Source organism: Ceratotherium simum, chromosome 11, assembly GCF_057802395.1.
Source record: "Ceratotherium simum simum isolate JZ-2026a chromosome 11, ASM5780239v1, whole genome shotgun sequence".
NCBI classification, from domain to species: domain Eukaryota; kingdom Metazoa; phylum Chordata; class Mammalia; order Perissodactyla; family Rhinocerotidae; genus Ceratotherium; species Ceratotherium simum.
The window spans coordinates 11,393,665-11,412,852 of record NC_141910.1 but is presented as its reverse complement, the minus strand read 5'-3'; the positions used below and the strand labels follow the sequence as shown (position 1 = coordinate 11,412,852).

The following is a 19,188-nucleotide window of genomic DNA, read 5'->3' as shown; positions in this document are numbered from 1 at the left end:
TAGTTGCTGAAAGCATATGACGTGACAAGCTGTGTGCATCCTGCTGGGATCCAAGATGATCAAGACCGACTCCTGCCTTTGAGGCACAGATGGATAATTTCACAACAATGTGGTAAGAGCAATGATCTTAGCAAACACAGGATACACAGCAACTTAGAGGATGATACTTAGCCCAGCCGGGAGATGTCTTACAAGGCTTCCTGATAGATGAAACTCTCATGCTGCGCCTTGAGGATGAATAGAAGAATGGGAGAAAGATATGAGGAAGGTATTTGAGGCAAAAGCAATGATCAGAATCAAGAGTGTGGAAGGGAACTATAAGCAATTCAATATTATTAGAGTGAAAGGAATGGGCAAGGAGGGGCAGGAGATGTAACTACAGGGGCCTGTCATGGGGAGCCTGGCATGGTATCTAAAGGCATTTGGACATTTTCAATAAGCAGTGGGAAGAAACTGGGGGCATTAAAAGAGGGATGGACACATGGGCAGCTACGCATTTAACAGAGTTCACTTTGGTATTTATTTTCAGGACGGCTTTGAGGGAAGAAAGACTCAGAAGTTTGGAGGTTTTTTACAACCGTTCAGGCAGGAGATAATAAGGGCTTGAACTAGGTTGTAAAGGAAGGATTGATGCGAGAAATACAGATAAATTAAAATTGGGATGAATTGCTAATTGGTTATATGTGAGGGTTAAAGGAAAAGGAAGAGCCTGGAATCAGTCTCAGCCTTCAGACTTGAGTAACCCTGTAACATGTCTTGTCATGAACTGACATGGAAATGTATACCCATAAAAAATATAGGGAGAGCAGTAGATTCGGGAGAAGGTGAGTGCAGTCTGGGGGATTGTCCAGTTATGTATTGTGTAACAAACCACCTGAAAACTTAGTGGCATAAAACAACCGATTTATTGTGTTCATGGATTCTGTAGGCCAAGAAGTTGGACAGGCCTCCACACGGATGATTTATGTCTATTCCCCAATGTCTGGGGCTTTGGTTTAGAAGAGTCACATGGCTGGAATCACAAGGAGATTTCTTCGCTCACATGCTGGGGCCCTGATAGGAGTGGCTTGAAGGCTGAGTTCAGCATTGTAGAATGTTTAGCAGCACGCCAGCCTCTATCTACCAGATACCAAGAGCATCCCACACACTCACTTGTGACAACCAAAATGTCTTCCTGGGGCCAGCCCGGTGGAGTAGTGGTTAAGTTTGTGCACTCTGCTTAGGCGGCCTGGGGTTCACAGGTTCAGACCTACACACTGCTCATCAAGCCATACTGTGGTGGCGTCCCACATACAAAATAGAGGAAGATTGGTACAGATGTTAGCTCAGGGACAATTTTTTTTCCTCAAGCAAAAAAGAAAGAGGAAGATTGGCAACAGATGTTAGCTCAGGGCCAATCTTCCTCACCAAAAAAAAAAAAAAAAGTCTTCCTGACATTGCCAATCTTTCCTGTAGCACAACTGTCTCCTGTGGTTGAGGCCCATTGGGCAATATGAGTCTGAAACTTACACAGGACTGGAGAGAGACATTGCAAATCATCAGCATGCAGGAGGTTATTAGAGCCACTGCAATCTATGCGATGTCTCCGGATATGTGGAACGAGAAGATCAGTGGGTCAAGATTAGAAGGATAGACTCATATTGAAGGAGGTGGGGAAAAAAGATAACATTAAGAAAACTAAAAATCAAGAGAAAGAGTAGAAAACCAAGGAAGATAAGAAAGAGCGGTGCAGTGGCAATCGGTAGCATCTGCCCAGCACCTTATCTCCATTCTCTTCTTAGCCAGACCCACCCCCTGAGCCACAACAGCTGATCCACGGATGGGCACATTACATGAGCCAGGCCAAATAGTCCTTCCCTGTGATTTTATATTTTGGCCTTGAAGCAAGATGTTTCTTTCCTCTTGTGTCCTTACCTTGGAATGATGTAAATCCAGAAGCGCCTGTGGTGCATTCCCTGCCAATGACAAAGGTCCCTGAGTGGGTTCAGATGTGCCGTGAGTTGATAATGACCACTTGTGCCTCGCAGCACAGGAAGCAGCTCTTAATTAAGTGAAGTTGGTGGGAGCTTCCTAAGGCACCTACACTACCTAATGTCTTCTCAGATGTTTGTCAGCTAGCGCTTCTCTGTGGAACCATGGAAGAACAGGGAAGCTACACCCAAAGCATCCCTTCCATGTTGTCTTCTGAGCTAAGTAAGCTATGAAACTGTGTCACACATACGTGCGCGTGTGCACACACACACACACACACAACCCGTGAGCTGTGTGGGAGCTTGATCAGTAGCAAGCAGTCCAACACACTACACTGGTGCAAGTGTGTTACAGCTTCATCTGCAGTAGAAGAAAATGAGACCAGCAACAGAGAGAAGCAGAGATGAGAGCTGAGAAAGACCCAACTTTTGATAGCATTTGAGCCTCTGGACCCAGTGATCCCTGAAGCCAGATCCAACCTTGCCCTTCCCACTTACGTGAATCAGTAAATGCTCTTAAGTTGAGTATCTTTCTGTTGCAAATGAAAGTGTCCTAGTGCAGAAACTGGAACCAGGAGTGAGTGACAGACTTAAAATGTGGGGCTGCTTGAGTCAAGATAGAGAAGGCAACAGTGGAGGTTTCCCTATCTTTGGCTGAAAAGCCGGAATCCATGGTATATGGAAGTGAAGCAGTGGGTTGAACCTTTACCTAGTATAGTAGCTAGGTACCTAGTTACCTATTTTGTGCCTCAGGCAAAGCCCTCATCATCCTAAAAATGGAAACTCTATGGACTCAGTAGAAAGGAGTCAGGATATTGGAGTGAGCACTAGGAAAGGCAGACGCCCCGGAGTCTTCCCAAACACCTCCACCTCTGCAGTCCCCCAGCCCCTGCCTAATAAGCATCATATTCCTCCCGTTACCAGCTTTGGATGCATCCTGGCGATGAAGGCAGCTCCCCATTGTTTCACTTTTCTGAGAGCCAGACACCAAGGCAGATGATGTTAATCTAAAACCCAGGAGAATGGGATGACTGCTGCTATTGCTGCCAAGGGGCTGATCCACAAGGGTGGGAACCCAGATTGAGAGATGCCGATTTAACAGGATTTTTGGCAGTTGTTACTAGCTAATGAGGCCACCCAAAATGATATAATCAGGCCAGCCACCAAGGGTTTCAAGAAAATGTATTGCCTCCTTGGCACACAGAGATTTGTGACTTCACTTCTTAAGACAGCCCTCCAAGCCCTCATCACAGAGATCGGGTTGCTAAAGCAATAGAGGCCCCAGCAGAGGAAGCCTCCCAACCATCCTCTCAGGCATGGTGATGAAGCCAGCGGACAAGGGAGATTCTCCCAGAAGGAAGGCTCCGGACCATCCAGACAGGCTGCCTAAGGAACTCACTCCACAGCAAGAGAAGGAAGCTGACAGACAGCTAGAGCTCATATTCCTGTCTATCAGGCTGGAAGATGCTGCTTCCTCCTCTTTACCCCATTTCTAAATGGGGTGCACTCTTGTCTCTCTTCCTTCCCTGCCAACTCTCCCTCTCCATACAGGGCCACCACCTTATTTCTAGCCTTAGGTCAGTCTTCCATTCCTTTGTCTGCTTAACAATCACTCAACTCTCCTATAACCATAACATACAACATACAGAAAATGAAAAGCCCCTAGTTACACAGGGGCCGTTTCTCCATTCTCCAGTTTCTCCATTTCTCCCAAGTCTCCAGTTATTTGAAGGGTCTGGCAAAAGTCCATACCCAGCCACATAAAAGGACTGCCATATAAGGTAAGTGTAACCACAGAGACAAAGACAGAGACATGAAACAAAAAGATTTTTTGTAACATTTATTTTTTATCCCATCCTAATTTTGTTTTTATTCCTCACCTCTCATTCTCATTCTTTTCTTGGAAATCCAAACTTTTTTTTTACCAAAATGTTTAAAATCATGATGATCTAGAGCCATAACAAAACTTTCTTCTCTCCAAAAGGGAAAAAAAATACAGCTTTTATTCTTATGCAGCATTTTCAAATATGCATGTTAATATATATATTTTAAACTATTTAAAATAAGACCCTTCATCCTTTAAGGTTATTGACATTTTCTAGTTCACTGACACATCTCTCATAATACAATAATTGGATTCATTTTCATGAATGAGGTGGGAACTATACTAAAAAATAGGATTTTAATCCCTGAGGTGCCAATTAAAATGGACGAGGTTGCCATTACAACACAAGATTAAAAAAAAAAAAAATCAGCCTTAAATAATAAGCATGGATCATGCTCTCTGGATCAGAATCACCTCCATAGCACGGAGTCATTTAGAAAATTGCATTTGCTGGGTTAAGTTCACCCTGCTATTCCCAGCCCGCATGCTATGATAATCTTTCCTTTTGTAAAGGAATAACACATAGCAAGGAAGTCGGCAGAAATTTCTGAGATTCTCAGAAATCAAGAGAAACCACAGTCCCGTTTCTCTAATCTCCATGCACATTGTTGGAGAGGGGTTTTCAGCACCATTCCAAGACCCAGAAAGGTTGATGAACCGACTTGGTTTTTCTACTTCTCCATAAATTTAGCGAAAAAGGAGAAATTCGTCCTCCTGGCTAGCAAATGGGCGTGTCCTACTTATCTCTGCCACCATACCGTTAGCAGAACTGCGTTGAGCCCTTCGGGCCCACCCTCCCTGCAGAGCCTTCCGCTTGCGGCGCCTGCTCCTGCCCCTAGTAGTAGCGGTTCAGGCTCCTGGTCCCTGGAACCTCGGGCTGGCCGTTCATCCAGATCTCCCTGATGATGCGCTCCCGCTCCTCCAGCCGCTGGGCGCGCTCCAGCTCCTCCGCCGAGGTGAAGACGTTCTTGTTCAAAGTCCTCTCGAAGCGGCGGTGTCTCCTGACCGAGATGTCAGACGCCGTGTCCGAGCTGCCATCCTCACTGTCGCTGCTGTCGCTGCTGCTGCTTTCTTGGTCCTGCAGGAACTTCTTCCGGGGACGCCGCCGGCAGTCTGTGTGGCAAGAGATCCTCATCACCAAGGCAGCCAGGGTGAGGGCCAGCCCGATGCACACGCCGGAGACGAAGTACAGAGCTGCTCGCTCGGGATTTTCTGGAGGAGAAGGAGGAAGAAGAGAGAATTTGAGAGATGACAACTCCATATGCAGAGAGCAAATATGACTCCGGCCCACATCGCACACCTCTCACCAGACCCCAAAGCTTTGATGGTCACAAATATTGCCTTCCCATGTGACAAACTGCATAATGTATTCAAAATATAATTATCAACAAATGGTGAACCTAGGTAAAGGGTGTATGGGATTCTTTTACTATTCTTGCAACTTTAAGTTTGAAATTGTTTCAAAATGAAAAGTTAAAAGAAATAAAAAATATTATTTAGCAGCTACTATAAGCAAATAACTGTGCTTAGATGCCATTTGCTTAAGAGATTTATCTGTCTAAAGCCTCTTTTTGCCTATACCAGAAAAAATCTTTCCTTCTGAGTTTGCTCCTGTAATCCCGTTAATTACCTTAGAAGTTGTAGGCAGCTTCTAAGATGACCCCCACATGTTGGTATTCACACTCCTAGGCAAGCCGCTCCCTTTGAGGGCTGGACCTAGAAGGTTGGACCTAAGGACTTACTTCTAACAAATAGATTATGGCAAAAGCAATGGATGATTCTAAGACTAGGTACCCTAGGACTTACTTCCAACTTGCTCATGCTCTCTGTCTCTCTCTCTCTGGCTTTTCTCACTCACTGGCTCTGCCAAAGCCAGCTGCCATGCTGTAAGCTATACTACCGAGAGGCCTGCATAGCAAGGAACTAAGAGTGGCCTCTGGCTTAAACAGCCTTCAAAGAACTGGATTGTGCCAACAGCCATGTAAGTGAGCTTGGAAATGAATCATCCTGGAGCCTCGAGGTGACCACAGCCCTGGCCTTGTAGCAAGTTTGTGGGAGACCCTGAACCAGAGAATCCAGTGAAGCCAAACCCAGATTCCTGACCCACAGAAACTGAGAGATAATAAATGTGTATTGTTTTAAGTCACAAGGTTTTGAGGTAATTTGCTATGCAGCAATAGATAACATACGATCACAGATTGAAAGCCAGTGTAGGCATTTTGGAGTGACCTCATCAAGTTAACTCGTGGGGGAGGAATTTGAGCTCTTCCTTGGTGAGAGAAGAAAATAATCACTCCATTGAAGAGTAATATGCTTAGTGGGCCCAGTGATCATCTCCATATGATGTGCTCAGCAGAATGAGAACCTCTGGGTGATCAGCTTTCACTTTCTAGGTAGGTGTGAGAACATAGGGACATGCCTAGCCTTGAGTCACAGGGCACAGTCAAGCTGACAGGACCCAAGATTGCCAACAGCAAATTAGTTTTCCATAATCTATATTCACTTATAAGTATGAGTTAAAATATATATTATTTTGTGGGTTTTTTAAGAATTTAGGTCAACAGCATTCTTTTTGACTACTGCATAATGTTCCGTAGTACAGACCTATCAAAGTTTATTTAGCCATTTCCATATTGATAGCATATAAATTGTTTCCAATTTTTTTATTACAATCAATGCTAGAATCAATGTCCTTATGTTCTTGGACATATTTCTTTATGCATATGGAGAATTATTTCTACAGGTTAGTTATCTAGAAATAGAACAGCTGCATGAAAGGACTTAGGCATTTTGAAGTTTCATGCATTCTAAATTGTACTCAAAAAAGGCTCTATCAGTCTAAACACAGCATATTGAATGCACGTGTTTATGATCTCTCCTTCTCTCTGAAATCCCCACCAAAATGACAGTGATGTGCATAAAATAGGTATAAATTATAGGTACAAAGAGAAGAGTGGAGAAGAAAATAGAAAACACAAATAGTCTAACGAGAGTAGTCAACAAAGAATGTAACTCCAGTGAAAGGGGAGTGACATCAACATCACGGCAGGCATAAGACATCTCTACTCTTTGTCCTCTTTTAACAACGAATTAGGAATCCACCTACAAACAAAAGTGCCTCTGTGGGAGTTGTGTGATCCAACAATGCATGCCAAGCACCCGGGAGGAGTCTCGCCCACCTATTCATCTGGTAATAGGCACAGACCTGGGTTTGGGCTGCAGAACCAGGGGAGCCAGTTCACCTGTCCCAACCCCTCCCAGTTGCGGATGGAGAACACCTGGAGAGTGCTGACTTGGGCAAATACCCCTGGACAAGAGAGAATTTGTAAAAGTTCAGCCCTCTAGAGGGGAGATTCCAGCACACCACTGGAGGAAAAAAAAAGAGTTTGGATGCAGTGGAGAGAGGAAGAGGAATTTTTCCAGCAAAAGGAGAGCAGTGTGTGAGTGCCCATCTACCCTGGCTGTTGCTGGATGCTACAGGAGAAACCCATTTCTCTCCAGCAACATCCAGAGTACTGAAGCAGGACCTCCATGACCAGGGGGAGGGAGGAGATCAGAGATTGGGAAAGAGGCAGGTAAGAATATCAAAGGCCATTACAGGGACACAATTCCTGCTGACTGCTCTCAGGACTTCAGCACAGAAATCCACCCAGGAGCCTCTGGGATAACCTCAGCCAAGGATCTCCCCACTAGCTAGCAGGAACCCCCAATGCCCCAAGTGCTAAACCTATACCTCCTTGCACTCTGCAGTGGCTCCTTGTAAATGGAGTGCTGTCAGAAAAAGAGACCAGGCTCTGTGGGCAAGAGAGAAACCACAAACTTGAGCTATAGCATCACCTTCTAGAAAATAAAAGAGAGGTTTCCAGCAGCCAGCCAAGTGAGTTGTAAGAACCAGAGATGACATAAAAGCTTGAGAATTCCACCACAAGAGGGAGGAAGAAGTGTAGAGCAGCTGTATAAATACCAGACTAAAGAGAACCCCAGATATAATAGGATCAATGAACAGAATACCCCATCTGAAGGCAATGAGCAAAGATTTGAGGAGGTGCCAGCTACTTCAAAGGCAAAAACAGCAATGTAAAACTACAAGGAACGTGAAGAATCAGGAAAGAATCGCCAAAAGATAATAATCTTTCAATAACTGAGCTCAAAGTCACAAAATCTTGTGATCTAATGGATAAAGAATTCAAAACAGCTGTTTTGAGGAAACAATGAGCTACAAGAAAACACAAATAGGCAATTCAACAAAATCAGGGAAAAAAATACATGAACAAAATGAGAAATTTAGCAAAGAGATAGAAACAGAAAGAACCAAAAAAAAAGAACCTCTTACAAAAAAGAACCAAAAAGAAATTCTGGAGCTGAAGAATTCAATGAATGAAATGAAAAATGCAACAGAGAGAATCTGCAGCAGGGTAGATCAAACAGAAGACAGGATAAGCAACCTAGAAGACAGGAATTTTGAATAACCCAGTTAGAGGCAAACAGAGGGGAAAAAAATAAAAAAGAGTGAAGAAACTACATGATCTATGGGATTCAATCAAATGTAAAAATATTAGCATAGTTGGGGGTCCAGAGGAGAAAGGAGGCAGAAAGTTTGTTTAAATAAATAATAGCTGAGAACTTCCCAAACCTGGAGAGAGACTTAGACATCCAAGCTCATGAAGGTAATAGATTACCTTATTATCTCAATGCAAAAAGACCTTCTCCAAGACACATTACAATGAAATGGTCAAAAATCAAAGAAAAAGAGAATCCTGAAAGCAGCCAGAGGAAAAAAGATTGTAACCTACAAAGGAAGCCCCATTAGGCTATCAGTGGATTTCTCTGCAGAAACCTTGCAGGCCAGGGGAGAGTGGAATGACATATTCAAAGTCTTGAAAGAAAAAAATTTGCCAGCCAAGAATACTCTATCTGGCAAAGTTATCTTTCAGATACGAAGGAGAAATAAAGACTTTTTCAGAGAAACAAAAGCTGAGGTAGTTCATCACCACTAGACCTGCCTTGCAAGAAAGGCTGAAAGGAGTTCAAGCTGAAATGAAAAGATGCCAAATAGTGACATGAAAACATATGCAAGTATACAACACACTGGTAAAGGTAAATATACAGTCAGATTTAGAAAACTCTAATTTTGTAATAGGATGGTGTGTTAACCACTTAACCATAGTATAAAAGTTAAAGGATAAGAGTATTAAAAATAATCATAACTACTATAATCTGTTAACAAACACAATATAACAAGAGGTAAATTGTGACATCACAAATATAAAGAGGGGAGTAAAAAGAGTGGAGCTTTTGTATGCGATTGAAAAGCTTTCAATCTTTCACGAATGAGTATGATGTTAGCTGTGGGTTTGTCATATATGGCCATTATTATATTGAGGTATGTTCCTTTTATACCCAATTTGTTGAGGGTTTTATCATGAAAGAATGTTGCATTTTTGTCAAACGATTTTTCCACATGTATTGAGATGACCAAGGAAACAGAAGGAGAAGTCACTATCTCGAAAAGATACCTGCACTCCAATGTTCATGGTTGCATTACTCACAATAACCAAGACATGGAAGCAACCTATGTTTCATCAACAGATGAACAGACAAAGAAAATGTGGTGTGTGTATATATATACAAGAGAATATTATTCAGCCATAAAAAAGAAGGAAATTCTGCCATTTTCGACAACATGGATGGACCTTGAGAGTATTATGCTAATCGAAATGTTAGACAGAGAAAGACAAATACTATTCAATATGACTAATATGTGGAATCTAAAAAAGCCAAACTCATAAATACGGAGAGTAGAACGCTGTTTACCAGTGGCTGGGAGGTGGGGGAATTGGGTATATGTTGTTTAAGGGTACAAATTTGCAACTAGTAAATCCTAGAGATCTAATGCGCAGCATAGTGATTATAGGCAACAATATTATATAGACTTCAAAGTTGCTAAGAGACTAGATCTTAATTGTTCTTACCACAAAAAAGAGATAATAATTATGTGATGTGAAAGAGGTATTAACTAACACTACAAAAGTATACTGCAATACAGTCATGCATCGCTTAACAATGAGGATATATTCTCGGAAATGCATCATTAGGGAATTTTGTCATTGTGCAAACATCATGGAGCATACTTATACAAACCTAGATGGTATAGCCTACTACAAACCTAGCCTATATGGTACTAATCTTATGGGACCACTGTCGTATATTCAGTCTGTCATTGAAACATAATTATGTGGCATGTGACTATATATAAATGTATCAAATCAACATGTTGTCATCTTAAATCTACACAATGTTATATGTCAATTATATCTCAATATAAATAAGTAAATAAATGCAGTGAAGGAGGCTGAAACTGAACTCTACCTAGTTGATGTTCAGCCAACACTGAGAAGACTTAGGGAGCTCTCGTCTTGAGAAGCTTAACAGTCCAGCAAGGAAGCTGACCCACCGGTCCCAGTACCAAAGGGAAGTGCTACTGTAGAAGCATGAAGAAGGATCTCTGGAAACACAAAGGCGAGTGGAAAAGCTAAGTTCAGATATGGGGATCTGAGAAGGTTTTCTAGAAAAGATATCCAAATCCATGCTTTTACCAGGGTGGAAACCCATCAGGCCGACCTGCATTTGAAGCCTCATCTCAGACTCATCTTTTAAACACTACTTACCTACCCTGCTGAATTGTGGTAAAGGTTAAAGGTATTACAGATGACCAGCATAAAGGGATTGTCCCAGATCCTGGCACAGAGAGGCAATCAATAAATGATAGCTCACTCTCTCTCTCCTTCCTTCCTTCCTTCCTTCCTCCCATCCATCCACCCATCTAATCTATTTGCTTTTCTCCTTCTTTCCCTCTCTCCCTTCTTTCCTTCCTTCCTTTTCTCATCCCACCCTCCCTTCCCTGTGAGTGTATGTCTCTGTCTCTTCCACAGAACGCCCTCACCCCACCTATTACATAGGTTAACTTTGAAGATGCTTACTGAACTGAATCTTAGAAACCACTGTTCTTCCTCTAGCTTAACTAGTCCATCCTATCCTGCCACCCAGATCAGAAAGCATCCTCTTTTGCCTGTAGCAGTCTCAGATATGGATTCCCAGAGAAGCCCAGTAAAATCAACCAGAGAGGGCAAGGGTGTTTACTGGGCCTCACTGGGTCCTAGGCAGGTGACGCAGGTTGATTTTCACAGCTGATATAATTTGTGTTGTTTCTCTTTATCATTCTTTGCAAAAATAAAAACTGTAGCTCTATTGTGGTTGTTTTTTCTCTTCTCTCCTCCAGGTCACTTCCTCTTGGCCAGTGATCCACCCTGGTCTTGACCAGATCTAGACAGCTGTTAATTGCCCAGGAAGCAGATTTGGGAGTGGTATTGTCGGTTGTTTTCCCTCAATAAATAAAAATAAATGTATTGCTGTATCTCACTTCCTGCAAGGTCATTGTTTCCATGGGCAGGAAGAGGCCCTATGTGGAGGTCCTGGGGCTAATTTTACTTGCACCTTCAGAGGTCAGATCATGCCCAGCAGACACTGTAGGAGAGAACAGCAACACCAGCCCAGGCCAGGTCAGCTGGTGTCCACGCAAGTGTAATCTTTTCCCTGCCTGGACTTTCTTGTTTGCCCCAGAGTTTGCAATCCCTTGAGTGGAAAGGAAAAAGTTTTAAAAATAGGCTTTAAAGAGAACAGTAGGGCTTGTGTGGAATCAGGGATTATTCAGCATAATCTCTTCTCTGAACTCTTAAGGCATTGCAAGGATGTCTCTTTACGAGATTCTGCTTTTCCCCATAGAAAAGCAGACTCCTACTAACACTTCTGCCCTCTCTGAAAGGCTGGAGGAAGCTTCCTTCCCTCTCCTTCCAGCCCTGACTTGTTCTTCCCCAGGAAGCAGTATTGGAGAGTCATTGTACCCACTAGGCTGGCTCTGGCGTATACTCCTTTTCACCTCTTTCAGCTTCCCCTCTCTTCCCTTACCCACCCCTCAGCAATAAGCACCCCAGAAGAGGCCTTGCATTACCCTACCCATCATCCTAATCCACCCTGCTCACTTCTTCACCTGCGGTGGGAAAGAGCTGCAGGCCTGTAGCCCTAGGACTCAAAGGGAGCTAGGGAGAAAGCCCTGACACATTCTCTGATCTGGCTTAGCCAGCACTGAAGTTCATTCCGTATTCTGATGCTTTTCTGACTCCTTGAGTCTGGAAGGCAGGAAGAGTGTGACTAATTAGCCCCTCCAATCTAGGCAGCACTATACCTCATCGTACTATCATTAGTTATGTAACCATTATCTTTCCCACACAGCAGTGAGAAATTTGAGGGCAGAATCCACATGATTCACTTTGGATTTCCAGGGCATCTAGCACAGTGCCCTGCTCATGGTATGTATCTCACAAATATTTATTGAATTAAATCATGAATACACAATTTGTAAAAGTTCAGTTAATAAATTTATTATATGTGAATAAATATATATGTGTTTGTGTACATATATCTGATATATATATATGATAGTACAACAATAGAAGAGTAGAGAAAAGGAAAAGTATAAAATCACCATAATCTCACAATCTGAATATAACTACAGACTATGTAGTGCAGTGAAGTGAATTTTCTTCTGTTCTTTCTTTCTCTCATATAAATATGTACATAGTTATTTATATTTACTTGGTTATAATCGAAGTATACATACAACATATATTTTTTCCTCTGGATATATTTCCTTTGTTTGTTTTTAAGACTATCTTTTAGAGCAATTTTAGGTTCATAGCAAAAATTAAGAGATTTCCCATATACCTCCTGCCCCCACACATGATCCATTATCAACATCGCCTACCAGAGTGGTACATTTGTTACAACTGATGAATCTACACTGACACATAATCACCCAAAGAACATAGTTTACATTATTCTTGGTGGTGTACCTTCTATGGGTTTCAAAAAATGTATAATGACATGTACCCATCACCATAGTATCATACAGAGTATTTTCACTGCCCTAAAAATCCTCTGTGCTCTGCCTATTCATCCCTCCCTGCAAGGATATACATTTCATACAATGTATAACATCTTTCTGTATTGCTTCATAGTCTTCCTGTCAATCATGCCTAACAATGGCTACATAGTATTCTATCGAGTGAAGGCACCACAAGTTACAAAAACAGTTTCCTACCTTTGGATACTTAGGCTCTTGCAAATTTTTTTTAATGATGGAAGGAATATTTTTGTGCTTTTCACTACTTACTTTTTTGCTTATTTATTTGTTCAATTTATTGCTTTATAATGGATTCTCAGAAAAGGAATCTTTGTGTCAAAAGAGATTTATATTTTTATACCTCTTGATACACATCGCCAAGTGGCTTTTCAAAAGTGGTACATTAATTTATCTTGCCAACAGCCATGCATGAAAGTACCACTTTCACAAAACTCTCTCCAGGAGGGGATATTCCAACTGTTAACTTTTTTTGCAAATTTTATAGGTCAGTTAATGGTTACTTTATTTATTCCACAAAAATTTACTGAGTTTACAAAGCCTTCAGGGTTAGAGACGTAAATGTTCTCAGCCCTCACCAGATCCCCATATAAAGGGGGATAATAGAAAACAGAAATTACAATACTTCCTCAAATCCCCAAATTTGTGACTATCAACTGAGTTATGGTGGGCTAGGCTCCCTCACTGCTGGGACCATCTCCCTCACACCAATCTCATGGAAAAAGTGATTCACATTCTGGCTAAATACTACACGGTCTGCACAGCCGTACCTGCAGTTACACATTCAAAGAATATTGGTTAAATGTTCCATCTGCATTGGAAAAACATGGAACATCTGCATTGAAAAAAAATTACTGTAAGCAAAGTCAAAAGACAAATGCCAAATTAGGAAAAATATCTGAAATATGTGACAGAAGAGACAAAGGGCTAATCTAGAAAGAGCAACTAGAGAGAGCATTAAGAAAAAGACAAAAGATATGAAGTTCACAGAAAAAGAAATACCAATGGCTCTTAAACATATGAGAAGCTGCTCCCCTAGAGCAGCGACCGGCACTCTAGGGCTCACAAGCCAAATCTGGCCAGCTGCCTGTTTTGTTACTGGCACACAGCCCTCCCCATTCATGTCTGTGTGTCTGTGTCTGCTCTGCATGCTACAGCGCAGAGGCGAGTAACGAGAACACAGACTTGATGGCCTACAAAGCTGAAAATAATCACTATCTGGCCCTTCAAAGAAAAAGTGTGCTGACCTGTGACCTAGAGAAACAGAAATTAAATGACATTTAGATATTATTTTTTGTCTATCAGATTGTCAAAAATCCAACAGTTTGAAAATACTATTGCAGGGCCTTCTCATACATCTTATAAACAGTAAATCGGTAAAACTCTTTAAATGGCAATTTGGTAATATTTATTTTAATTAATAATTTATTGTAACTAATAATAATTTATAACATCTTAATAATTTATATACATTTGATCCTGCAATTCCACTTTTGGGAATTTATTCTACAAAAACACTTAAACACGTATGCATGCTATGGTTATTTACTACAGCTCTGTCGCCCTGTTTGAAAAGATGTGAACCATTCCCACTGGCCATCAATAGAGGACTGGTTAAACTATGGTTCATCTATACAATAGAACAGTATGTAGCTGTCTAAAAAAGTGAGGACGCTCTTTCTACACTGATATGAAATATCTTCACAATATATTGTTCAGTGAAAAAAACAAAGTACAAACCAGTACATATTATACGCTACCTGTGTACAACAGTGCAGAAGATGAGACTGTATGTTCATATTTTCTTACACCTGCACAGAAAACTCTGGAAGGATGCAGAGAAGCCCAGTGAGGGATCAAACTTGGGGACTAGATGGAGGGGGCACCTCTGGAGGAAGACTTCTCACTTTATGCCTTTTTATATTGTTTGATCATTGAGCCTGGTTCATTCACCGATCTGTTGGGCATCTAATAGGTACCAAGGACTATTCTAGATGCTGAAGACATGGCAGTCAACAAAAGAAACAAAAATCTCTGTGATCCTTGGAGATTCTAGTAGGGGAGGTAGATAATAAATGAGGTAAATAAATAAAATAGGTAGTATGTCACATGGTGATAGGTAACTAGGGGGAGAAAACAGGAAAAATGGGAAGGAGGCTATGAATTGTTGAATATACGCTGGAAGGAGGAGACAGACAGAGTGACCAGAGGGAATCTCACTGAGAAGGGGACTTTTAAGGAAAATCTGAAGGGAATGGGAGAGTGAGCCTGGAGAACATGTTATCAATTCAAAACATTAAATTAAAAAGAGCAATCATTCCATTTAATCTTTCTAATGATGCTGTTAGAAGTTATTGATGAGGTTATTAGTATCAATGAGATTATTGTCCTCATTATAAATTACTATATAATGATCCCAAGGGATTGCTTGCAAATAGATAGAACAAGAAATGTTAATTCCTCCAATCCAAGTGCTGAGATAGAGGGAAACAAAACACACGTGGGGAGATCACTTGGATGGTGCTTAGGTGGATGGGCACCTAAGCCAGGGTGGGGAGTGAGGGGAGAAGATGACACTCAGAGAGTTCTGAAGACTGGGAGAGAGTTAGCCAGTCCAGGACTGAAGGGAAGAATTCTTGGAAAAGGAAACGACTGTGCAAAAGCAAAGAGATGAGAAAAGGCCCAGCAAGTGGTTTAGAACAACTGGAGTGAGGTCTTGGCAGGAGGGCTGTAACTAAATAACAGCATAGAGAAGTCAAGGTCGGGCACAAAAAGCCCTGGTAAGCCACATAAAAATCTGCAGCCTAGAAACTTCAAACCTCTGCAAGTCCCTTCTCCCTTGCTTGCGTCTACCCTAGAGCATGTTTTATCAACCTCAGCACTATTGACATTTTGGACTGGTTATTTTTTTGTTGTGGGGGTTGTCCTGTCTATTGTAGGATGTTTGTCCACCTCCTAGATGCCAAGAGCAGCCCCTCTGCCCCAGTTGTTACAATGAAAAATATCTCCAGACATTGCCAGAAATCCTCTTGTAAGACAAAATCACCCCTGGTTATGAACCACTGGTCTGGAGGCTGAAAAAGCTAGAATTCTCATTTTTCCAGCCTCCCTTGCAGCTAAAGATGGCCATGTGACAACACGTCTGGCCAATGAAACATGAGAGGAGAGCTACTGGAACCTCCTTCCTTTTTCTGCCTTCTTTCAATCTTGAACGAGGGCAAGAGCAACAGCAGCCACTTTGTAGCCATGAGATGAAAAGCATAAAAGACAAGCCATGAGAATCACAGAGATGTTGGCTCCCACATTTTTGAGCCAATGGACCAATGCTAGCAAACCACCTACCTCCAGACTTCTTCTTATGTGGGTAAGACAACTCCTATGTGTTCAGGCCACCAAGTTGAGGTTTTCTATTATTTGCAGCTGAAAACAATCCTAACTTTTAAACCACACAAAAGTGTTTGGATTTTATCCCAGAGATAAGGAGGATCTTTGGTACATTCTTAAAGATTGTAAAAAACAAAAAAAAATGCATCATCACACCTACATTTTAGAAAGATCATTTTGCTACAAAACACAGACTGTGAAGCAAGTTGGAGGCAGACAGACCATTGAAAATGCCATCATGGCAAGGCAGGCAAAAACATGATGAGGCGTGAACCAAAGTGGAATAAAGTGGAGGGGACACATTTGAGGGACATTGAGAGGCTAAATGGATGGACCCTAAGTATTTGGGTATGGGCAGTGAAGAAGATGCATCAAAAGCTAAAAATTACATTTCTGGTGTAGGTGGTCCCCTCAGTGGTACACAAAAGAAGTAACATATTGAAAGATAAGGACAATATTCCATCCCAGGCCAGGTTGAACTTGAAATGCTTATGGCACATCCAAGTAGTCATGTTCAGGGCATTTAGATACACAGGGCTGGAAGCCAGAAAAGAGTAACGGAGTGGTAATTATTTTAATATATGTATGATATAATTTAAAATTTTAAATTCCAATAAAATAACATACTTATTACAAAGTGATATCAATGAAGTATAGAATACTTAAAAATACAGCTAAGTAAAGAAAATTAAAAATACATGGACACGGGGGGCCAGGCCCATTGTGTAGTGGTTAAAGGTTTGGCGTGCTCCTCTTCGGCGGCCCAGGTTCACGGGTTCAGATCCCAGGCGAGGACCTACGCCACTCATCAGCCATGCTGTGGCGGCAACCCACATACAAAACAGAGGAAGATTGGCACAGATGTTAGCTGAGGGCTAATCTTCTTCAAACAACAAAAGAAGATTGGCAACAGATGTTTGCTCGGGGCTAATCTTCCTCAGCAAAAAAAAAAAAAAAATACACAGGGAATGTGACTTTACTACTCCTCCCATCAAGACTCAACCCCCTTGAATCTGGGCTGGTGCTGTGACTTGCTTTGACCAATAGAATGAGATAGAAGTGACATTCTGGGACATCCAAATCCAGGCCTTATGAAGTCTTCCACATATGCTGAGAATGAACCCAGGTACCATGTAAAGAAGTCCAAACTAGTTCACTGGAGAGAGACATCAAATGGAGAATCCGCTGAAAAATGAGAAACTGACCATGTAGAGAGAATGGCCTCAGTTGACGGTCAGCAACAAGGCCCCACAAAGGTGAGTGAGACCATCTTTGATCCTCCCACTTCAGGGAGAATGAGATGAGGGAATTAGAAGAGAGAGCCCTACCCATCCCGGCCAGCACCTGGCCATTCAAGCCATTCCAGCTGAGACCACAGACATGAAGCAGAGATGAAATGTCCCACTGTTATCTGCCCAAATTCCTGACCCATTGAATCAAGAGCAAATAAAATGGTTGTTGTTTTATGCTAAAAAAAAAAAAAAAAAGACACATACAATCCCAAGCATCCAGATATAATTGGCAATAAAATGTGGTTACACACATACATATGAATATACACACATAAATGGGATTATATTGTATTTGCTGTACAGTTTTTTGTTCTTCTGTTTGCTGTACTGCTGTTTGTTGTTCATTTAACAGCATATCATAAACATCTTTCCACTTCAATTAATATTCATCCCATTTTTCTGACTTTTTACTATTATAAACAGTTCTGAGATAAATTGTTCTCATAGTAAAGTTTTTGCCCATATCCCTAATTATTTTCTTAGGATAAATTCCTAGACATGGAATTGCTGGCTAAATGGTATATGTGTTTTTAAGGCTTTTGACAGATGTTCCTAAATCATTCTCTTGACAGGGTAGAGCAGTTTACAATCCCTTCAGTACTACATGCAAGTACTCATCTCCCCACACTTTCTCCAAAACTACAGTTATAGACTTAATTGCTTAAATCTTTAAGAATTTTGTGCTTGCTTCATTCAGCAGCACATGTACTAAAATCTTTGAGAATTTTGTAAAATAAAAACGTTAACCTCATCGTTGCTTTCATTTTGCATTTATTTAGTTGCTAGAATTTGAGCTGCTTATGTTTTATCAGAGATTTGTATTTTTAAAATTTTTTTGGAAAACTGCTAATTCTTGTCTTTTGCCCACTTTTCTTTGGGGACACTTATCTTGTATTGATTTGTAACAGCTCTTTATATATTATAAACTTTAAGCCTTCTTCATTAATGCTACATTTTTTTTTTCTTAGCGTGCATTTGCCATTTAATTTTAGGGTACATTTTGATAAACAGATATTTAAAGTTATTGGAATCGTCAAGGTTTGAAATGGCTATTGTGAAGAATGGGAACAAGATGTTTCCAAAAGCAAATAGTAAGACTGAAGCACTATTTGAAAGGCTCAGCTGAGGTTGGATACCCATGAATTTCCAACGGCTTCAATCTGCAAAGTTGTAGCAACTTTTGGTAACTTGAGTGCAGAGGGAGAAGGGGAAGAAAATAGGATTTGCTTAGTTAGGATTTTGCCTGTTGGCTTAATCAGAAGCTGGACAAAAGAATAAAGAAGTTGTGTGTATCAGCAAGTGTGTTGCTGAGATAATGGACCACATGGACGAGATAAGAGGCAACGGGTGCGCTGCCAGAAAATAGGAGGGGTCAGGGGCCGTTATGGAATTGAAGACCAGACACAGCTGAATGAGAACAGGAGAGGGCTACAAGAGCAGGAAATTTTCAACAATTTTCTTCTATCATACTTTTCATTATGGCTTCCAATCCATTTGTTCTATTTTCTCCTTTTAAAGCAATGATTATTTTATCTGTTACATTTACTTGCATAATTTTAATTTTTTTTTTTTTTTTTTTTGTGAGGAGATCAGTTCTGTGCTAACATCTGCCAATCCTCCTCTTTTTGCTGAGGAAGACCAGCCCTGGGCTAACATCCTGCCCATCTTCCTCCACTTTAT

General features: G+C 41.3%; 1 protein-coding gene across 1 annotated transcript in view; it reads right to left on the bottom strand.

Moving 5' to 3' along the window:
- Positions 1 to 3,809: 3,809 nt before the first annotated feature.
- Positions 3,810 to 19,188, bottom strand: part of EVA1A (eva-1 homolog A, regulator of programmed cell death) — a 56,990-nt gene continuing 41,611 nt past the window's right edge. Inside the window, exon 3 of the mRNA XM_087436412.1 lies at positions 3,810 to 5,067. Coding sequence (XP_087292538.1) covers positions 4,691 to 5,067 — 377 coding nt within the window. The 3' untranslated portion in view covers positions 3,810 to 4,690. The remainder of the gene's footprint in view (positions 5,068 to 19,188) is intronic.